Below are 23,640 nucleotides of genomic sequence, written 5' to 3' on the forward strand. Positions count from 1 at the left end.
AGTGATAGTGTGCAGCTTTTTTGAGAGTTGCATCCCAAATTACAGGATGATTATGAGAAGACTTAGTTTATTATTTATTACATGAACTGTATCTTCTAGTAATTAATAAAACTATCACCACTCCTTATAAATGTCAGGTTTTTATCTTGAAATATATTCTTTGCCTTCTTGATGCTATATACCACCCAGCTCTGAAACCCACAAGACAGAGACACTACCAGAGCAGTCTTGTATCAGTCAGTATTTTTGAAGAGCCCTCCATATGAAAAAGATGCAACATGCAGCACACAGTTTAATTAGTTTATTTTTTAAAGTTCGGTCAGAAATATAGCTGTGCATTAATTACAAAATATATTAAACTATCAATCAATTAATCCAAGGGAACAGGAGTACTTTCATTTTGTTCAAATGCAAACCAATACAAACCTTTAACATTGACACAGAATAATCTTTTGCATCCATCATCAATGTATTTGGTCTGCTGCCCTCTCTAAATAAGAATAAGAAGGTCACCCTGATTTCATTTCATTAGCAAGTTTAATCCCTTGATAGCAAGCATGACCAGACACATCATGAAACTGCTTAAAAACCAACTCTATACATCTCACATTATCTGAGCTCTCACATATACATTACATACCAACATTTTTAGCAAAATAATTTTCCCTGCCCTGCAGGGGAAGACATTCAGAGGCAAAGAGATAACACGTTCATAATATATTATAATTGGAAAATTTGTGCCATAGCAGCTTTGCAAATACACGTACTAAGAGTTGGTGACTTAAGCCATGTTAAAGACAACAGAAATTTGGAAGATAAAAGAAGGTAAGCCACTTCTGAAACCACCTTGAGATCTAGTAATGCTGCAAAGCATTGATTTACAGAACAAAACCCAACTGCTGAACAAGTTACACAGGACATAGGTTAATTAAAATATTTCTTTTGATTCAAAGACAACTCAATGCTGCAGACTTTTCTCCTTCCACTTAAATAGTTCTAGCAATTATACCTCAGTCCACCATGGTAAAACAAGTTCTCAAAAGAAGATGTGAAGAAAGGGGAAAGAGGAAAATGGAACAAATACATGAATAAATATTTCATTAACATTTATAATCTTTTCTTATGACATTAAGATTTAGTTGATACTTAGAAAATTATCTCTGACAGTCTCTCATGTAATACTCTGATATTAATTTGCCATCAGAGTTCTAGTTGGTAATATAAAAATACAAAACCAGTAGACTAGCAGCAGTGAATAAAGCATCCATATTACTGTGGCCAATACAGAATTATACATGCAGTAGCCTTCTATTCCCTATTGGCTTGTGTTGTTGTACAATTTTAACCTGAATCATTTAAACCGTGCCACCATAGGGAGTTTCCTCCTCAGAGGCAGAAGTACATCAGATCTAGCAGATAAAGCTCAAAGCAAAAATTCCATTCACAATGCAAATCTTCAAAAGCAAAGAAAGTGTTAATGCATTTAGTGGGTCTTGGGTATAAATGATCTGAACAGAGAATAAGGACATTTTTCTTATTTCTAGGGTTGAGGAAGGACCTGGAGTGGGAAGAAGCTCTCAAATGACAAGTGTTGTTTCTGATTGCCTCCCCCTCCCTCCCCCCCGGCCCCTAAAAAACAAGAAGGAAAACAAAAGAGAATGGCAGTTTTTGAGCATCTTGAACAAAGATGGACAGGTAACACAGCCTGAAAACAGAGAACCCATGTACAGTGCCTTCTGTGCAAAGTGGCTCTGTGCACTGCCATGGACATTGACAGCTCTTGGTTAAGAATGACTTTACTGGGAATGCTCCAACTGAAGACACTCCAGAAAAATTCAGCTGATAGGATGAGGCTATTCATTATAAAATCTACTTTGGTTTTAAAGCTGAGATCTTTCCCTATTTTGAGTAACATATGCTCACCTGTCCCCTAATGACAGAGAATCAACTGCATTTGATTCACCAACAACTAACTGCATTTACCATTAGCCAGGAAGTTCATGTTTCAGTAGTGACAATACTTCATTGAACACAATCCCTCTTCCATCTAATAGGTTCTACTAGCAGAAGAAATTTTACTCATCTAGATTTGATGAACCAAGTGGTATGCTGGGTGTCCTGTAACTTTTACATCTCATGCAGGCAGACAGAGTATCCTCCCAAACCACTAAAATATAGTAGTCTTCTTTAGTCTAGTTTATATTAAGCAATGTGCTCTTTCCCCACTGGTATTGCTTTGATGATGCCAAATAGTTGGAATACTTCAGTATCTCTTAAGCTGCAGTGTCTCCAGTCTTTAGGTTGTTTCACTAGCTTGGATAAATAATACACATAAGCTCATGCATCTTTAGTTCTTTCTTCAGTATCTGGATATGTACTTAGGTTATGGGGTAAACAAAATTTTTTCTTCCCTCCTTTTAAAGACAAGATTCAGAACTTTATCAGCACCATGAAAATTAAAATTTTAGCACCAGTGAACTTGAACTATTCAGCTTTGACTGGTCAAAACTAACATTTACATGGCATACAATCAGTACAGAAAACAGTAATACACACAGCATTAGGAACCTCTTTGACACAGTGAATCTAGTGTTTGATAAATTAGTAACTAGGAAAGCCAGATTTTCTTCCTAAAAGCAAACAAGATTACAATTTTTCCTGACACTGCTGAATTAATAGGTTTTCCTTACCATCCAAATTGCTGAGTTGGCCCAGCTCCTATTGTCTAAAGAGACAGGAAATACCCACAGTAGTATGGGGATGCTGATATGGCCAGCTGCCCATGGAGAATTCACAGGGGATGACCTGGGTACATCACCCACAACACCAAGAGATCACTTGAACAGATGCAGATCACAAGTTCAGCTTTGGCACAAATTTGGGTTTCAACAACAGTAAAACAAATTCTGCATCACCCTCTCTGTTTAGTACATCCTTTTGCTCATGTGTGCACTCACAACCTGAAACATGTCCAGCACAAGGAGATCCCACCAGCACAAAGGAATTTCATTCAAATGCTAAACTTTCATATCTCTTGATGATAAACTTTCATATCTCTTGACGATAAACTTTCATATCTCTTGATGACATTCTAGGCCTAGAGCACACACTTCTAGAAAGATTTATCAAAATAAAGAGAATTAGGGAGGCACCTTCAGACCACATTACAAATATTTCTTCAGTGAACTCAGCTCAGAGTCATTTAGCCTTCTCGACAACACTACCTCGCATCTTTTGGAAATACCAACATCAACTCTGCATCAACATGCAACTTCCTGAAGGAGGAAAGGGTCAAAGCATCCCTGAACCCTTGGTAACATGAACAAAGTCTTAACCCTAACTTCAAACTTCAAGAGACATATAGCCAATGTAAAATTCTAGATAGGTCAATACAGAAACTCTCTCAACTCTCCCAAGCTCTGTGAAAAAAAAAATAAAGAAAAAGAAAGAAAAAATCCCTCATCTTTATTGATTTTGTTCCTTCCTTGCAAAAGCATCTACTCCAAGGCACTGAGGTGAAAAGACTTACAGGTCTATTTGATGTGACTGAAGTTTTACCAAGCTGAGATGCACAGGCTCTGCAACAGGATTTTCCTGTAGACAGTTAAGTTTTGATTAACACTTCATTTATTTAGCTTGCTACAGAAGTAGCTTATTGTTTTAACAGAGAACCTTACCAAATATTTAAACATATGACCTCATATAGAGAAAAATATACCAGCAACAACAAAGTTCCATTCAGGTGAAGATCAACTGTGTTGGCAACTATGATCTTTTACAAACCCAGCCTTTGTGGACAATGAAGCTCTTTTGTGACCCATGTGGAAAACCACGAGCAAGGCTCCATTGCTGTGGTGAAGGCTTGCAGGCTACATGGCTCCATCAGTACTGCGGGCCTGGAAGCCTTCTCTGCGGACACTGTTCAAGTCCAGGCGCGTGAGCACCTCGCAGCGCACCAGGAGCGTGTCATCCTTGATGAAGGTTCTCTGTTTCAAGGTCTCCAGGTGCATGAAAGTCACATAACCAAAACCTTTTGGATTGCGGTGAATGGTCGGTCTCTGGAAGGCCAGGAGCTCTGGCTTGGTTTCCATCACCTCTTCGTGGTTCTGCCTTTCTGGGCCTTCTGATTGATCCAAAATAGAAAGTCGAATGGTGCCTTGGAAAGGCCAGGGCAGGTGGCTGTCATATTCCCCTTGCATAGTGTGCACAAACAGAGAGATAAAATTAGCACAGCGCTGAGCGTTTGGTAACTGGATATGCAGGCGCAAGCACAGCTTGTAGCCAGGCTTCCCTGTATAGAAGCCAGGACTGTGCATCACTACAGGTCTCTCTTCTTCCTGGGCTTTCTGCAGTCCACTGAAGTTCTCAATCTTCCAGATATAAATACCATTACATTGTTGTGCCTCCATTTCAGTAATCTTTCCCTCCAAATTTCGTATAGTACGTTTGAGTTCTGCCATGTGAGTGTTCTGAGTCTCCATTTTAGCAATGAGTTCCCTGATTTGGTGATCTTGTCTCACCAGACGACCTTCCAACTGCTGAATAGTTTCCTTGAAGTTTTCCACTTCTGGATTGCAGTTGTATGCAGCATGTGACACGTGTGAGAAGAGGGCAGGCTCAAAGGGTAGGCCATTGATGAAGGGCACAGGATTTGCAGCAGTAACACTGATATTCTGAAAACTCTGAGCCATCATCCTCATGTGAACCTGAGTGAACTCCTGCATATGTCGTGCCAATTCATTCCTTTGCATCTAGGATTTAAGAGATCCAGCATTAGGAACACATCAAACATCTGCAATCAAATGTGGCTCGGAAGAAAATCAAACAAGTAGTTGCTTTTGTCACGTGAGAAAAGCTGCAGTGAATCAAGGACAAAGGTGTGACAAAACAGCACTTTACCAATGGAGAGCTCCAAATTTAAAATCACCGTTAGGAAAAATGGAAAAAGAAGTTCAAATACCAGTTCAAATCACAGAATCATTTAGGTTGGAAAAGACCTTTAAGGTCTTTGTGTCTTTGGCCTGATGTTGATACAGCTGGTGTTCAACAAAAGCATAGCTATGAGGTGATTTCAGCATAAAGTTGGGAAGTTAAGATAGAACTAATAAGATAAGATAGACATAAATGACTGCAATATAAATCAGGTACGTGGATTATTGTTTTTGTTGGTGTGAGACTTTGGGATGTCACAAACATATTTTTGTTAGAATATTCATCATTAGTAAAAGCATATTGTATAGTTGCATCATTCTATGTAATGCTTCATAAGGGAACTTTTTTTACAGAAGTTTGTATTTTTTTTTTTTTACAGAAGACTGTATTTTTACAGAAGCTGGACCATCTCCAGGAAAACAACAAAATCTAAATTATCCGGAAAAGACTGAGAACAACTTCTTATTAAAGGCCAACGCTCACACTTCAAATGGAGGCAATTTTAAGTAAAAACATGAAGTATTTCAGTAGTATATCCAGTGAGAAATAGGAAGAGTTTAGTTCAAACTGTGCACCTGAAAGTAAAAGCAAGATATGAAGAAATATGGAATATTTTAAACTGAAAATATTCTTGTCAAATATTCCAAAAACAAGCACTGCGTATTCAGGGTCACCTTCTTGTTAATGAGCATTCATGATAAAAAAATTCAGGTTTCGTAGGAGTGATAATTTCCCTATGAATCCATCATTAATTATGGTGTACACTTTCAGTAACTCTGTGTTCAACTCAAAACAAACACATGGTGAAAGACTGTTAGTGACAAATATACTTAGAATTTTTCTGTGTTCTAAATCTGTATCACCTTCACTGATTTGCAAAAATGTTACATAGTACCAAATGGTGTATGAAAATTGATGTGGAAATGAAGGGGAAAGACCAAATTTTACCAAGAGGTGTTAAAACTAGAAATAAAAGTATCTAGACTAATAATTTAAGAATTTAATAAAATGGATTTTCTCTATGGAACTCTAGGAGTCATAAGCGTATTTGGCCACAACTTTGGAAGAAATGCTAGAAGCTACTTTTTGACATGAAAGCTGAGAAAACATGAAATAATAAAAGCAAGCTCATCAGGCAAATTGTTCACAGAGCTTTTTAAATTTGAAAAAGCATTTTTGAAATGCAATGTATCAACATGCACTGCCTTAGAATTAAGAGACCTCAAAACAAAAAACCCACAACCACAAATCACTGAGGATTTTGGGTTACTGAATGAGGCCAGACTAGGAAAACACATTTCAAAAGCAACTGACAAAATCATGCAGAAGGTCTGCAATTCAGAAGGTACTGATATAAGTCTTACCTTTTCAGGACACCCAAAGGCACTGTAAAAACATGGCACTGGGGCAGTAGGACAATCATTGTCATAATGGTTAGGCATCTAAAAGAAATCAGATTTGATATTACTTCTCCATCAAGAGTATTTCCTTATCCAGAAAGGATACAGCTGGATGGATTTTGAACAGAAAAGTTCAAAATGTACCTGAAGTCAGATCAGTTTATACCTACATAAGTTCTTAAGGGAATATGGAAGTTTTGAACAGAAATGTTAGCTGATGATAAAAATTATACATCCCACTTGTATGTACTGCAACAAGTCATTGACTTTGTTCTTATATTAGGCCTCCGAAAGCATTCAGGTTTTCTTGCTAGACCAAACACTTTTTGTTTCTAGCCTATCCTCCAGCCAGGTCACTTTCAATTCCTTTCCTTCTGAAGGACTACTTGCACAATGCTTATTGTGTCCCTCTTTATTATCATCTTCCTCAAAAAGTTGAAGTTACTTCAATTTTTTTTGTGGATCATGTTTTCCAGATCCAGATCAGTCATCTCACTGCTCTGGATCCTGCCTATCCACGCTCCCTCAAAAGCACAGCAACTTCAGCTGATGCCTAATGAGCCCTAAACAGAGCAAAGGGTAATTCAGTGTTTCATAGGCAGAATCCCTGTTTATATAACCCCAGGTTTTTGCCTTGTTTAAATATCATGATGAAGCACAAGGCTAATAAAGACCAGCTATTATTACAAATGTTTAGCATTCTTTGTTCCCCACTTCTGCAATTCATTACTCTACCTAACAACAGACTTTTTCCTTTGTCATTACTAAACTCAATCCTGTTTCTCAGAGTATTGTGCAATTTTACAAGATTCTTATTTTAACCCAGGCCATCAACATAGTTGCCATCCCAAATTAAACAAATCAATATTTATCATTTTTCTGCCAATTGAACAAAAGAAATAATAATGGCTATTACAACAGTAATGGACAAGCAGAATTCCAGCCAGCATCCCAATTTGGTAGTGAATTTACTTATAGCTACTTTCCAATAGTGGCTTTCCAAGTACAAAAACTCTCCCTCTCTTCCCAAATCAAAGCCTCTTGTAATGTCAGCCATAACCACTGGCAGCTGTTGGTATTTTTTCAACTCCATCCAAGATCAAAGACATGCAGCATGGCCCCTGTCAAAAAGCAGTACAGCTGAACAATGAGATGTGCAGCCAAAATCCTACGGAGGTTTGCCAGACTGCAACTGCAAGCTGGAGCAGCATTTAAGGAAGTATCACACCTGCACTCGACATTTTCAGAGAGGCAGGTAGTGATTTAGCAGCTAGTAGACAAACTGTATCTCCAAGTTTAATTTCAGATTAAAGAAGCAATGTAAAAACAAAGCATCTGACTTGGAACAAACAGAGAAAAAGGGAGTCTCTTACCTGCTCCCTGATGAGCACCGTGTTGCAATATTCGCAATATATATTGGCAAGTGGGCAGGTTTGGTCATGAAGCTTAAGTGATCAAACAGAAAAAAGGAAGGGGAGAAAACATCAGTAAAGTTACCCAATTTAAGAGAGGGCTAATCACCCTTGATCAGAGATTAGATTTTTATTTATATACCTAATTTTACATTTAGCTATATGCAACTGTGAAACAAGGAGAATCCCTTTAGCCTAAACAGTATGTTTTCTATTACTGCTTTTTCCTGGACTTACACAAGAGATTCATAAAGTATATTTGCAGATATTTTATTTCCTAAAGCTCTTATGCTTCAAAGAAATCTGATTTTAACCACAAGTTTCTAAAATTCATGTTTAATTGTACTGGAACTATATGAAAGCACTTGTTTGTTTTTTAATTGTATTGTTGGACTGTATGAGGTACATCTGATTGACAATTCACAATATTAATATCCAAGAACATTTAATATTCCTTGAGATATAACACATCCATATAGAGATAAGGAAATGGTTACAACAAAAGGAAAGTATTATTCTCAGTATCACCCAAGTGAAAAATGCAGAGCCAGGAGAAGAATTCAGAAATTATCTTGGTCTTGTGTAGTAGCAGCTATGCCAAAAATAGTTATCTCCTGATACTCCTCTCTCCCAGGCATAAAAACTGAACACGTAAATACAGCTTTTTGTGTTCCATGGGCAGTAGATACAGACTGTCTGATGGTAAGGTCAGAAATCAGTGGTTCTTACACAAGTCCACAGGTCTCCTCACACCACATGGTTCCACATAAGTTTGTACTTAAGGACAATCTCTCCCCAGCTTTTGCCTGTTCACGGCTCACATCCTGAGTTTGCAATTTCTCAGCTGTGCAGCAGCACAAAGAGCTCTTCTAGACCAAAAACCTTTCAGTTGGTTTTCTTTTTTTTTTTTTTTTTTTTTTTTTTAAGTACTGTTCCCTTTCCAAGCAAACCCATGTGAATGCAGGCTGACCAACTGAGACTCCTGCTAAATACCTCTTTATCTTCATAGGCCATAGACGTGGCACAGTTTGGGCAACACACTTTACGCCTCGGACACTCCTGGGTCATGTGCTCCTTGAGACGGTTCTTTGGGAAGGTTCCTTGGCACTGCAGACATTCCACAGTGGAAAAATCACACTGCAGCTGGTGGTCCTGCAGAAGAGCAGAAGAGGGATTTGATACTTCAAATCAGAACAATCATCTCATCCATTTTCAAGAGAAAGCAAAGTGCAAGACAAATGAATCACAATCTTCCCTTCACACAAGGAAATCCTTATACACTTATGCTGACTCTACCAACAGCCTGTTACTGTCCCACTACTATTAAGGTCAGGGCTTCATGTATTCGGAGCTTTAAGAAAGGTCTCAGTAAAATTTAGTTTTATATTTATCCTTTTAACTGCATATATTATTTTCCAAAACAATTATTTCAACTAATATATGTAGCTACTTTGAGAGACTATTAAACTGACTTAATAAACTTGTGTGAAGCACAGACACAGATGATCAAAAGGCAGACATGAATGATCCTCAGCAGAAAACTGCGTTAGTGTAATTGTCATGCACTGGGATGTTCACTTGAGAATCACCTAACTACAATTACATACTCAACAAAAAACAATATGTGTAGCTATAGTCTTGAAAAATGCACGGAGTCAGCATAAATGAGTACCAGATATCTATTTAAGTAACTTCAAATTTTTACTTGTCCATGAAAGCAAGGTTCCAGATTTTCAAAACTACTTCTCACCTCTAAGTGCCTGAGCTCCATCTTCATGCTGCAGCCCTTGTTGGGACATTTGACCATTAATGAAAGGATTTCCCGTTTGGCGAAGTTGTCAGGAAAAAGTTGATTTTCAAGCAGAATTTCATTGTCTACAGGACATTTGTGACCTGCATCTCTACAACGCAGAAAAGCAAGGAAAGATTTCCAACAGATTTCCAAGCACTTAATTTAAAATATTTTTATACCAGCAAGACATTAGTGGCCAATAACACAGCAAGATCTTTAAAAACAATGGTATTTATGTGGCAATGACCAGAAAATATGAAATGAATTTCAGAAAAATTGGAAACATACAGTTTCACTGGAGGTGGCATGACTGGGGTTGCAGCACTTTTCAAACTCAAACACATTTTATTTGTACAAATGGCACGTTAAGTACTCTGGAAACAAACTTGAGGAATATGTAAAGACACTAAGAACTTACAGTCCTGTTTCTGCAAGTACTTCACATAGCTCAAACATCAAAGAATATTTCACATACTACTTCAAACCAATTACTTAAATTTTCTTAGACCTCCTCTCATTTCTTTCTCATTTTATAAACAGCCAAGGTGATCACAGCTATGAAAAAAAGCAAAATTGTCTTTTTTTTCCAGACTGACTTCATCTGTTTGGCATTACATTACACACTGCTCAGTTTGCTGGTTTTGGTATACAACCGTTTGATCAGTTGCTTATCCTTCAATTTCATTATACAGCAAACAGGGTGAAAACCTCCAGACACACAAATTATTAGTAGCTATGGAAATTACACTGGACTTGGAATTGAGTGTTGCATTTGAAGCCATTTTAACAGCAAACAGACTGGAAATCAGTGCTAACTGGAGAAGGTTTGGAATCTGATGGAACATGGATGCCTGCAACCTGCAAAAAGTAACTAACAAACAGCCTGTTGCAGTTCATCAGGTTCTGTCTACCTGCATGTACATACAATAATCATTAGAAATAGAGTAAAAAAGGGGATCACCTCCATCAAACTTTCCAGTATCAGCTCATTCTGAAAAAGGGGATGTCCTCCATCAAACTTTCCAGTATCAGCTCATTCTGAAAGCAGTAGGCTAACATATTGATTCACAATTAAGTAATGCAGTTAAAGAGGCATGAGGGATCAAAGCTCCCGAGTGCTAATGGAAACAGCAATAAAATAGAAAAATACATGGGGTGGAAAAATGTCAGAGAGCACTTGTGGTGCAAGGATCAAAGGCCCGATCATTGTCACTGCCTGCAAGCACGAGGGGAAGTAGAACCTAGTGGGCTGTGGAGACCAGGAAGAAATTTATGTTCTTTGTTGGAAAAGGAAATAATTGCTCAGCAACTACATCAGCAACACTGCTAGAGGAAGTAGAGGTAAAGTTGCCACTTCAAAAAGAGGTAATGAACTTCCTTTCACAATTTTGCTTGCCGAGCAAGCTCACCACATGCCTGAGAATCATACTCCTAAATAAGTGGAAGAAAGAAAACACCTAGCTTGCCTTGTTTCAGAGCTCTCTCAGCTATGACCAGTGTGATCTTTGTCACAAGCTAGAAATGTTCCCTCACTTCACAACCTACAGGAATCAGTTTTCACAGGTATAGCTTGGTTACAAACACCCTGTTTAGTGGAGTATGAAGACAGCTCAGTAGGCCTGCTGATAAGAAAGCAGCTTTAGTTCTACAAAGTAAAGCTAATCATAAATAAGAGCAGCCAACAACAGATTAAGATGGAATAATGATTACCAAATCCCCAGTTTAAATAACTAGCAGATAAAGAGAAAAATAGGAATGAAATGCAATTTTCCAAAGTAGGAAAGTGTAGTAAGGAAAAAGCAGTAACTCATTTTAGGATATTAAACAGGTTTCAAATACTATTTACAAGGCTCAGGATTGTGTTTAAAACACTGCTAAGATCCATCTACAAAGATGTTGCTATATATTTCTGTGGCATTGTTCACAGGGGTGTTAGGATCAGGGAAGAGACGAGAATCTTGACTCCATGTTTCAGGAGGCTTGGTTTATTATTTTATGATATATATTATGTTAAAACTACACTAAAAGAATAGAAGAAAGGATTTAATCAGAAGGCTAAGCTAAGAATAGAAAAGGAATGAACAACAAAGGCTTGTGTCTGACTGAGACAGTCTGGACACGTGGACTGTGACTGGCCGTTAATTAGAAACAACCAGATGAGACCAATCACAGATGCCACCTGTTGCATTCCACAGCAGCAGATAAGAATTGTTTACAGTTTGTTCTTGAGGCCTCTCAGCTTCTCAAGAGGGAAAAATCGTAAGGAAAGGATTTTTCATAGAACATGTCGGTGACATATTTCCTGTGACAGAATTGAGTCTATGCACCTTGGTTCTAGCTTACATTACAGTGAAGGCTTTCCTATGCTGGAATTATTTATCACACTGCACTCTGCCACTCACAACAGTACCTGTGAAACAACAGCCATCTGCTACAAAACACAATGAATACTCAGTAAATTCCCTTGAGATCAAAATACAGGTATCAAGAGTAAAGCCAGAATAATTTTGAAAGAAAAGCCTGCTCTGTGATTTTAACAAGTGAGCGGTTTAGCTGAGAAGATGAGACAGTTGGCAAAGACTTTAACTACAGCCATGCCAGCTGCTAGATGAACTGCCAGCACCCAAAGATGTCCCTGCTGTCCCTTGTTATCTCACAACTCTGCTTTTCCAACAGAAGTTCTGATATTTGGCAAGCTCTACCACCAACCCTAAGTCAGCTTTGCCCTAAGATACAGGAGAAGACTGGAGTGAAATTGAATTAGCTACTGCACCTGTAGTTAGTTCTTCTAAAATTTCCAGCAATATATTTTGTTGACAAGTAACATTCGTAAACACATTTGTAGTTACTTAGGTAGATAAGCTTCTCCTCTTCCATGAATTATAGCACTTCAAAGTACTTCAGACAGCTTTATTTAAAAAGCTGCCAAGATTTTCTGGGAGGCAAACATTTACTGCGATCAAATCTCATCTAATCATGTCCTTCACACTGTAAGATCCAAGAATCCAGTTTTTAAAAGGTTTTCCACTTTTTTTTTTCTAGTTGCAGCCACAACTTCTTCAACACGAACAACTACAATTGTTTGTGTAAGTCACAAGAAGAAATTAGTCAAAAAATGCTTGTCCATCCTTCATCATTTAAAATCCTTTATCTCTGTGTTCACTTGAGTTAAGACAGTGGGGAAATGAGGAATAAAGAGAAGCAATTTTTCCTGGTCAAATGAAGGCGGTGACCATCAACTAGTGAAAAAAAGTAGTACTTAGAGAATGTAAAGTATCCCTTTCTGTTTTCATTTTAGTTCTATAGAAGCTTCTCAATACCTCAATCAATTTAGTACTGTCGACAGTACAAACTGCAAATCGATACCATACTGTAGACACTACAAAATCCAAATCAATAGCTTGATCTATGGATACCAATTAAGCATGCAGTTCAGCCCTTCAGGGATTCAGAGAGGTCTGGCACTTCAAGCTGTCCTCCCTGATTTCACAAACAGTCACTCAAACTGTCCTCCAAAAGCAGAGTTCAGTGGGGAATGAGGGAAAACTTTTACTAGCAATGAATCATCTGAACTATTACACCGATGATCTACAGTCTCAAGAGAAAAAAAATGCTTTCCACCTGGTTTAGTAGTCACTGAAACAGTCATCAATAATCATAAAAATGAAGTAAAACACAAAAGAGGTATAAAAGAAGCAGAAACTTCTGGTCATGGTCCTTTCCATGGAGAAATTCTTCCAGAGAATTTATGCAGCAGAAACTACAGAGAAGCCAGAAAACACTGTATTCAGAAAACGTAATTGCTGGCATACTATTCATTCAGTGAGCTACAAATGATGGATAAGGGAGAAAAAGAAATGGAAAAGAATTATGGATAAATGGTATAAAAGACCAATTGAGAAAGCACTGTCCATTTTGCATGCTATAAAATAAATGTCAGGGAAAAACACAGTAACACTGAAGACAGTTTAATAATCTTTACAAAAAGTGTGCAAAGGTTGAAAATGAGCCAATTCTACACATGGGTCACACAGAATTGAATACATGACTTCCTACCAAAGTGACATTTGAGCTATCTGAGAAATTGCTAAGAAAAATGGGCTTATGCTGAAAAGGAAAAATCCTACAGCATAGTATCTATCAATGTAATCCAATACTCACTCACATGTGTGAGACACTGATGACTTTGTTCCAGGTTAAGGAAAGGGCTCTCTACAAGGGACTCTCTGCCCTTCCTTGCCCTTTCAATCATCCATTTTTATAAACCTGGCCTACTCTTGCCTTTTTATCTTATTCCCAGTCTCTCATTGCTCTCTCAATGCTTTGTTCACAACTATTCCCTCGTCACATTCTCTCTTTCAGCTCAAGAGGGAAGCAGCTAATTTCAAGTGAAGAACTGAAAGCATGAATTGCCTTATTTGCACCAAAAAATCAGGTTGTCTGTAGTTTCCTGTAGTTATCAAGAGAAACATAGGCAAAAGACAGGTAATTTTATAATCTTGAGCTGGAAATGGAATTTATTTGGGGGGACTTGTCTACCTTTCCTTTTTTAATTATTATTTGAAGTTTAATCAATTTTTTTTTATTCATAACCTGGGTAAATTTGTGAAAATGGCATACCACCTAAAGCTCATAAAACTTCCAAACTTGTGACACTCAGGCCATATATAGCACCTTTAAGGAATAATAAATTTCCAGAGTTCTATTAGTACTCATTGGTAATGCACCTTGGGCAGCTCTATTCAGTTTAGATTGATCTTAAACTGCTCTGGTACATTAATTTCTTCTTGAAAACAGCTTCCACAAGTTTTCCTTTACCTTATGGATTTGACAATGCAGCCTTTGCAGAAACGGTGGCCACACGGTGTCTGCACCGCTTCCCGGAGAGCCATCAAACAGATGGGACACTCATATTTACTTTCCAGGGGCGGGTCGAACTCCACGTCGTAGCCCTGCGTCTCCTCGGAGAAGGAGCCGGGCGCGCTGCCGGCGGCGCTGCCCCCGCTGCAGCTCTCCTCCTTGGCGGCGGCGCTGCAGGCGCTGGCCATGGCCGCGCAGCAGCCGCTCTCCGCCTCCCGGCCTCCGCAGCTGCCGTCGCTGTGCAGCAAGCTCATGGCAGCTCAGCCACGGCTGCACGGCACTGACCTGCAACAGGGCAAAGAGATGTGTCAATACAAAGTGTTTCAAATCCTCCCTCCCAGGCGAGAACAAAATTTGTTTCCAACCAGAAATACTGGAACAGATTTGGTTCTGTTCAAAATCGCTGGTTTTGTTTTGTTCTCATTATGTTTTCTTGTTTATCCTGTGATATGTAGGAAAGGACTCTGCATCCTGTCAGCGCAGTTCAAACACCCCCCCCCATCCCTTTCCATAATCTCTTTCACACGACTATCTGATTTCTGTAAAAAGAGGAATCATTCCTCTTTGTCCTTGCTATGTCTACTGAAGATGTTTATTTATCCCGTCCATATTATTTATTTCTAAGACATTCAAATAGATTTTGTTTGGAAAAAATGCCATACAGAATCATGTTTTCTTGGAGGACAACAGCTTAATTCCATAACCTCCTTGCAGTGTATATATATTATTTAGCATTTTCTGTATCAAGCAATTCACAATATAGATTTCAAACTGACTTAGCTGCAGGAACACAAATAAAATATAAGTCCAAGTACCTAAACCAAGCAGCTGATGTGCTATAAATGAAATTCAAATATACAGCACTGCTGATAACATTTTAGAACTGCCAATAGGACTTTAAATTGAGTAAGAAGCTACATATGAGATAAGGATAATAATTCCACAGCTGAAAAGCTATCTACAAATTACTAGTACTCAAACAGAGCTCTTGCTCTCCTTTCCCTCTTGCAGGCTAGCTGGCAGGGAGGACAAGGGACATGATTGTAAGAACAGAAGATAAAAGTCACCTTTCCCTGAAGAGTGGTGGATGGCATACTAAAGCCTGCTTTTACAACACTCCTCCAAAGCAGGGTGAACTCATAGGTATGAAATGAAAAAGTGCAGGCATCCCCAAAGAGATTGCTAGTGTTCCTACAGAGAATGAGAACCTTAAAAAAAGGTCTTAACAACAAATATAAATTCTAAAGGCCAAGAAACCTTCCTCTCCCCTGATTTTTTTAATGGTTACAATCATTTTCTTAGAATCCTGCTGTGTTTAGTTTTCTGTAAATGACATTTCTTTGAAATGCAGAGATTATCACCAGGTGCAAGGCAGTATGAATAGTCTGAGGGTTATGGAACCAGGCATGCAAAACAAGCCCAATAAGCCCAGATTTGATAATCTTTTGCACAGCAGTACAGGCAAAAGTCTCTTGCAGTGTTCACCCAATGAATTCACTGTAATACCATTATGTCATTTAAAATATATTAGGGATGGAAATCCAATCAAGAGACGAATCCTAAGAACTGTTTATCTGCATCACTACTGCAGATGCTGAAGGCAGAAGAATGAATAGGATTACCTAGACTATGAACTCACAAAATGGAACATTTTCCTCCCTATATCAGAATTTGAATACCACAACTAATTTTTACAAAATGTTCATGGATAGGAGGAAGACATACAGGTAGTTTTATTTGGGTTCTTTTTTTATGACACCTTTAGTGTCATAAAATCAACAGAAATACTAATCACACAAGGCCTCAACTAGCCTTTATGGGAGTATATTTTGAACACAAGCAAAAATCACAGGAATGTGCTTTAGGCCATCATGATAAACAACTAGCAATATTGACCATGATAACACACTATAAGCTATTTTTTCCAGCTATCCAGACCAAAAAAAGAGGCATATCTAAAGAGAAACCAAGTTACCATATTTTGGTTAGATATATTTAGAATAATCAAACCAGAACTTTTATTCTGCTGTATAAATATATGACTTTCCATCTTGTTGGGGTATGCAGGGGTATGAGAAGTATCTGAAGAGCAGCATTCTTGACATTTCCAAAATACCATTAAGGTACAGAGCCTCAAAGCAGAGGCTGACAGTTCTGAGTTGTACTGAACTGGCCAGCAGTGCTCCCTTTCTGCAGAAATAACTCCAGAGCAGAGCTATCTGGAACTGCACTCAAAGAGTGCTGCTCACTTCCACTTCTGTTTTCCACCCCAATATATGGGCCCTACACATTATCCACCACAACAGGCTTTATCACTGAGACCCCTAAACACAACAGCAATGCAAACTAAACACTGAGCATGCTCCCAGCAGCTGCTCCAGCCATAGTCCAGACACGACCTGTTTAATCCCACAAAGGCACCAGCTCCCCCAGTGACTTAGAATGGATGCAGAGGAATCAGTGCTTAGAAAGATGCTCTGTGTGACAGAGATTTATTTTTTGAGCCTGCCATCAGTAGATCTACTCTCTCCAGAGAAGAAACCCAAATTGTTTCCACTGTTAAATAGCATAACTTATTTAACAACTGTTGCAGAGGATGATCAGCCCATGGGCCACATTTCATGAAAAATCACAGGAACTAAATTGGGTCAAATGGAGTGGGAATGTTGGTATGCAGGATATTAGAATCCACAGGCCAGCCTAGGACTGAAAAATTCACATTACTCTAAGCCACAGAGATATATTTAGTGAGACTGAGAAAGGGAAGAGGAACATACGTCCCTTTAGCAACGTCACAAAGGAATTCAGGAAGTCACAAGAAGAAATATAAAACAGCTTTAGTCAAATTCAGTGGTCACATTAATTGCAAAGAAGTGTGTGACTCTTCCCTTGGGCTGCTCGCAGGAAAAAAAAAATCCCATACTATTTACAGTTCTGCTCTTATAAAGAAGAAGCCAGGATCTGACTTGGTATAATCTCACTAGTTGAACACTTTGTAGATTTAAGTGCTATGCAAGCAGTATCTCTTTGGCCATTTGAATTGTGTCTACAGACATTCTACAGGTGTGTATATTCAGTCTACACAAGCAAACTGCCTTAGTAGAGTCAGTTTAATGAATGAGCCACTGCAATCGGTCAACATCCCAGCCTGACACAAAAACCCCCTTATTCAGTGATATACTCCACTCCTAAATGGGGCTTTTTATCTGAATATGACCAAGTGGTTCACAAAAAAAAAAGTGCACATCTTTTTAACTTGGGAAATTCAGACACAAAGAGGCAACTTAAGGTGATTAAGAGCCAGATTTTAAACTTTGTTCATATTTTATCTAAGATAAGATGAAATGGGTCAGAGGAGTAGGAGGAATCCTATCTATGAGCAAAATCCCTCTTCCTCCACACATATTTTAGGTGTGGGGCAAAACACAATTTTCCAAATCAAAATCCACACTGCTGTTACTCAAACAATTAACCAAGACCTTATTACTCCAGCATAGTTTAAACTAACTTCTCTACATGTTGTAACTCCTGTACTACGAATTAGACCTGTTTCTTGTGGAAGTTACTTTATCCTCTGAGAGGTTTAATCTTTTTGGACAGAGTAGTGCTAGGACAAAACCAGCCACAGAAAAGTGTACTTTGAATGGTAATGACAGCTCTTTTCCTCAGTGAAGGTAGAGTAGGCAATCTGTGAGTTTACTGTAGCAGTTTTTCACCTTCCTCTACTGGGGAGTTCAAAAAGTGCTTTGGCAGGAAAAGGATGGATTTTAAACCCCAAACTAGGATATATCCCAAAATTCAAATCAAGCTGCTACCCTTTCTTTTTGATTATGAAACAAGTTTCCGGTGAAATAAAACAAAGATCTCCTAAAAATCACATCAGTTTTTCTTCCTAAGTCAAATGAAAGTACAAGAATAGCCAAATATTAAATTTAAATACCCTGTGCACACCACAGCCTTGAGAATTATCCTGTTTTTAAAATGTTAGTCATTTAACACATTAAACACTTAGCTAGACAGCTCTCTGTACCTTTTTTTGTTTCTGCAACACCCAGCTTTCAGATCCAGGAACAGCAGCAATTAAACCGGATCATTACCTGGTAATTCTTGCTTTTGCTAGAGTGAAGTTTCTAAAGCAGAGAAAGTCTTAAACTATATTTTGTAATGTACCTGAAATACTCTTTTCTAGAGCTAAGAAGTGCTGCCAGACCTGCTGACTGGAGATATTGGGCTTTAGCTTGGGGACAGAGTTACCCAGGCCTTGGGCTGGCAAAGGTTGATTTCGCTCTCCAAGGCAACAGCTGTGTTGTTTGCCAACAGAAAGGAAGGTGCTTTCCACGCCAAGTGGAAATGGACAGAACTTGTTTGATCATTACCTGTGCTGCAGAAGTCTGGGAATGCCCTAAGCATGAAACTTTCATGCCCCAGAAAAGACAGTTAAAAGAAAAGGAATCCCCATCCCACTCTTCCAACTTTGAACCATAATGACACCTTTCTTCATGAAGCAACCTGTGCTCTGTTGCTATTTACACTACCACATTACACAGTGATAGGCTGATGTGAGATAGCACGGTCAGACCAGAAGAGCAAACTCCTGCAAGAATAATGTATCTTATGATGGACAAAAAATACTTCAAAACAGAATTTAAACTGCCCATATTTTAAATTAATGCATGCAACAAAGCTCAATACTCTCATTTTTTAACTCCTATAGTATAATGAAGTTTAGGTAGGACTTAAAGATTTTCAAATGCCAAACTCCTCTAAATCAAAAGAAAAAATCAGTTATCAAAAGATATTTTCAGATTTCCTGTAAAATCCCACTATCATTAAGAGTACTAGGGAGGAAGTAAAAGTAGGCATTGTATACTATTTACACTGAAATATGAAATGATATTTTCAAGCATTAACTTAGGGAATACTGTGCAAGGAAGTATCAGTTGCCATAAGAGAAAATTTTTATTATAAATCAGGAAGTGCTTAATACAGTTAATTTCCACATGACCTTTTCTGGAAAACTGACTACTCATATAAATAATGAATCAATACAGAAGACTATTCCAAATCCTTTTTCTTACTCAAATTTCACAAATTTAATTAATTTCCTTGCAGCCTGGCCAGCACACACCCAGCAGGGGAAATTCCTTTAGCACTGCATTGAGAGAAAAACTGGCCAAACATTTCTCTTTTCTTCAGCTGCCTTGTATATGTATTATAGATTTCTGGGTCATGAGATTGACAGACCAGTGGAGTGACTTTGGATAATTTGCTTATGGAGTAATACTTGCAACACTTATTCCCAGGCACATTAATCAATGGTCTACTGATAACCGATAAGCACCATATATTTCCACTAGGAGCTTTGTAGCTATCATCACTGTGGCCTCATCCAAGTAGAACACATGGAATTATGTTAATGCCTTTTAATTAATACCTATAAAACACTTTCATTTCAAAGCTTTCAAATGGCTAGACAAGCTGAAGCAATAGGAGATTCAGGCAGAACTTGTAACTGCAAAAACTAAATTCTAGTTTCTTGCAAAAGTCTGCGAGCATGTTGCTCATTTTGTTGAGATGCAAACTTTCTTTTTTTCTAATAGCAGTAACCTTTCAGACATCCAAGTCTTTTGGACAACCATCACACTAACAGCATTTTAACATGTGAACCAAAAGTCTTGGAAGAATTTTTGCTTGAGATAAAAACAAGCAACATTCAGAGCTCACTAGACTATCAAGAGTTCGTGACTAGAGCAGAGCAGCCCTTGGGGATTTCTCAAGCATTCCAGGTGATTTCTCTTTATTTGGAAAGAATGCTGTCAGGCTTCCATCACCTAAGTATTTTCATGCTTGAATGTTACTTAGGAGACTAGATGGTGGCATACTCACAGTTACATTCCTATTTTATCCTATTTAAGTATGTCAAAACAAATTTAATTGTAGCGACCAGTGGAAGCATACTATACTGTATTTAAGACCAAGATATTCTATGGGTTTTTCCATAACAAAAAACCAAACCCAAGCCAAAATTCCCTGAAACTTTCTTCAGTTTATTAACTTTACGACAGAATTTCCTGGGAACTGTTCAGAATAACGAATACAAGGAAAGCACTGTTAATGAGAAGAACAGTACTATTTAACCCCTTATTTGGCAGTGACTCTGGCTTCTGCTCTCCCTTTGCACACTGAGAACACATTGAGATTTGCATTATGACTTTCTACCCCCCTCAGTAGATCTACAGAGAATGTAAGATGCTGCCCTAGTGGGGACGAAGTAAACACCCATAAAGCACTTAAAAATAGGCAGGGAGAGGTATGGCTGTGAACAAATGTGACTTCCACAAGGCACAGGCTCCAGGCTACACTTAATTACCATCTACCTCTACAGGCATGAGGCATTAGTAAAATGATCTGAGACCCTGGGAAAGCAAACAGTGAACTAAGCACACATTCTAAACAACTAAAACATTACTCCTTTTCACTCCATCTGACATTTACTTTTGTTTTCTTTTTGATATGCTTTATACCCGGAATATTTTATGGCCAGTTTTCACAGTCTGGATCTAAAACTTTTTTTTTCCCCCACATGTGCTGAGCTAATCTGTGCTACTGAGATACAAAAGTTACTTTTCTTGACATAGTAAACTCGCGGAAGTCCAATTAGTGAAGAAAAGAATGCACGTTCACCTCAGGTACTTTTTCATGCTGAAGTTCTATCAGCATAGGTACCTATTGTGTGTCTTGTCTTTCTAAATACAGTAGCAGTTTTCTAAGATAGAAAGCAGTGCTGCAGTGTTGCAATACTACAAAACTTAAAAAGCCATTTATGTCTTGTAAGTTCTCATTCAACACAGTCTGACTGAGCTCCATGAATCTTCCCTCACTGGGAAAAGCTGTAGGTAATGTGGAATATGCAGAAGAATTATGCCCAGAATGACACCATGAAAATAATCCAAATTTATCAGCATACTTCTGTAACTTTATTTTCCCCCTTCTTGTACTAGAAGGACAAGTTTTATGGCCTTTTCATCCTACGGGAAGGCAAAGCAGTTTGCTTGCAAGTCATTTAACAGCTGGTGAACACAGTGCAAAATTCACCCAAAGCTTCAAATCAATACTTTATTAATCACTCTCAGTGGTATCTAAGACACCACAAAATCCACAGAGTTGAGGGGTAGCATGAAGAGGGTGTCAGAGGCAAACATGGGGGAATACTTTCGGCAAGCTTTAATGACTAGGTCTAAGGGATATAATTAGAACATTTTCCTCCCACCTACAGCTGAGATTTCCGTTTAAGTACGAAAAGACTCAGCGTGACCTATCTGAGCCAGACGAAATTGATGGAAATTACTACTGAAGTGATAATTTCTAACTCGCGTTAATAAAGTTACCGTAAATATTAAATACTGCCAGTCTCTACCAGAAAATAGGAGCTATCGGGTTTAGAAACAGTAAACTATCTTGCAAATTACCCTTTAACGCGTTCCCGAATAATTTACTGAGTGTCTCTATCTCACAGCGGGGAAATCAGAGCCCAAGTTCAGCTGATGTGCTCGGGACAGGCGGGAGCACAGCTCGAGAGCCCCCGCTGTCCCAGGGCAGCCGCCGGGGCAGAGGCAGGACAGAGTCACCCCGGCCAGGTTCCCACCCGCCGGGCCACCCGGCGTGCCTGCGAGCCCCGGGCCGGCCGGGCTCAGCCCCACCGCGCTGCCCGCGCCGCGCTTTCAATCCCGGAGCAGCGCCGGCCGGCGCGCCCCAGCCCCACAGAGCCCTGCCCCAGCGCAGGCCGCCCGCCCCGGCACCCCCGGCCCGGCCCGGCCATGCGCCCAGCCCCGAGCTCGGTGGAAAGGGCCGCAGGACTCCGCGGGGCAAGGCAGGAGGCGGCTCTGCTCCCCAGACGGCAGCCCCGGAGCGGGGGAAAAACGCTCCGCGCCGGGCACCGCCGCAAGCCTGCAGCGGCCCGAGTCCGGCCGGAACCTCGCTCCCCGAGTCCGGCTTCCGGGCCTGCCGCAGCCCCAGCCCTCCCGACTCCCCGCGTTCCGCCGGACTCACCGCGACCCGCGGCCGCTCCCAGCCCGCTGCCGCTTCCGCTTCTGCTCGGGAAGCGCCGGAGCAGCCGCTCGGAGCCAGCGCGGCCTCCCGAGCTCCACGGCCGCTGCAGCGCCCTCTGCCGCCGCGGAGGGGCAGCGCCGCCGGGGCGGGGCGGGCTGGCGGCAGCTGAGGTGTCACTGTCACCCGTCCCCGACACGCACAAGGCTGTCACTGACGCCCGTCTCCTACACGCACAAGGCTGTCACCACTAGCGGCTGAATCCTCCTGCTCCGCGCTGCGGATGCCTCTATGAAGAGCCATTGGGATGCGCTGCGCTCCGCCCTGAGCGCTGTTAAGGACGAGGCGCTGAAAGCCGGGCGTGGTGGGGGTGGTGTGCGAGCTCACGGCTTGGGAGCCGCCAAAATGCCCTTTGTCAATGCAAACCCAATGCTCCTGAGACACAATTTCCTCTCCCCGCCTCGGCTGTGCCGTGGGGACTCCTGCAGGCGCCGAAGCCGGGCGAGCTGCCTCCCGGGGGCAGTGGGGAACCTCTCCCGGTGGCCAGGCAGCGGGCAAGTGTAAGGCAGTGAGAACAGTGCGAACACAACTCCATTTCCTTAGGAACGAACGAGGGGTATTTGCCAGGTCGCATTAGGGAGTTTTCTTGACAAGAATCTCTGATTAACACACATTTAAATCCAATAAGCTGTTCCCACTTATTGGGGGATGTTAGCTGGGGGCCGGGGGGGTGGTTTGCTGGGGACCACAGTTTTAGAGATTTTCAGTGTTTCTGTCTGCATGCCATGCTTCCTGGGAGCTGGAAATCAGTGGATTGTTCCATGGCTACAGTGTCTGTCTCCCTCTGCAGAATGCTGCTGCCGGAGGCAAGGCCATGCCAGACCCTAATGCACCCCTCTGAGCGCTGCTGGTGCCCAAAACAGACTTAGATTTTTTTGTTAGGACCTGCCAGGAAGCTAAAGAGTTAGGGGAAAGAAATAGCTGGGCCATTAGATAGGGCTCCAAAGAATCCCAATAAAGAAATAACAACATTAAGGACAAATAAATAAATAAATTGAAAGTTTGTGGACCCGCTCCTGGACAACTGGACGAATTTCAGAGCTACCCTTTTTCTCTTGCCAAGTGAACATACTGTATGCTGCTTTCATGAGCTGTAAAGAGAGGAAATTTATCACTGCATGGCTTTGTAAAACAGATA

At 40.1% G+C, this 23,640-nt stretch overlaps 1 protein-coding gene across 1 annotated transcript; it reads right to left on the minus strand.

Annotated features, from left to right (window-relative positions):
- Positions 1-286: 286 nt before the first annotated feature.
- Positions 287-22,525, minus strand: TRAF6 (TNF receptor associated factor 6). Its single transcript, XM_059849258.1, has 7 exons — positions 22,446-22,525; positions 14,355-14,681; positions 9,495-9,645; positions 8,738-8,896; positions 7,706-7,777; positions 6,297-6,374; positions 287-4,751 (listed from the first exon to the last, which is right to left on the minus strand). Exons 2-7 carry the CDS (start codon positions 14,648-14,650, stop codon positions 3,870-3,872), a joined length of 1,638 nt encoding a protein of 545 aa, XP_059705241.1. The 5' UTR covers positions 14,651-14,681; positions 22,446-22,525; the 3' UTR covers positions 287-3,869.
- Positions 22,526-23,640: the final 1,115 nt, after the last annotated feature.

This window comes from Haemorhous mexicanus, chromosome 6 (genome assembly GCF_027477595.1).
Source record: "Haemorhous mexicanus isolate bHaeMex1 chromosome 6, bHaeMex1.pri, whole genome shotgun sequence".
In the NCBI taxonomy this organism is placed as follows: domain Eukaryota; kingdom Metazoa; phylum Chordata; class Aves; order Passeriformes; family Fringillidae; genus Haemorhous; species Haemorhous mexicanus.

Coding starts and splice junctions, on each gene's coding strand:
- TRAF6 (XM_059849258.1), bottom strand. CDS start 14,650: ATGAGCTTGCTGCACAGCGACGGCAGCTGCGGAGGCCGGGAGGCGGAG. Junction 9,646..14,354: donor TGCATTGTCAAATCCATAAG/GTAAAGGAAAAC, acceptor TCTGCGTTGTAG/AGATGCAGGTCACAAATGTC. Junction 7,778..8,737: donor TGGCCTATGAAGATAAAGAG/GTATTTAGCAGG, acceptor TGATCACTTAAG/CTTCATGACCAAACCTGCCC.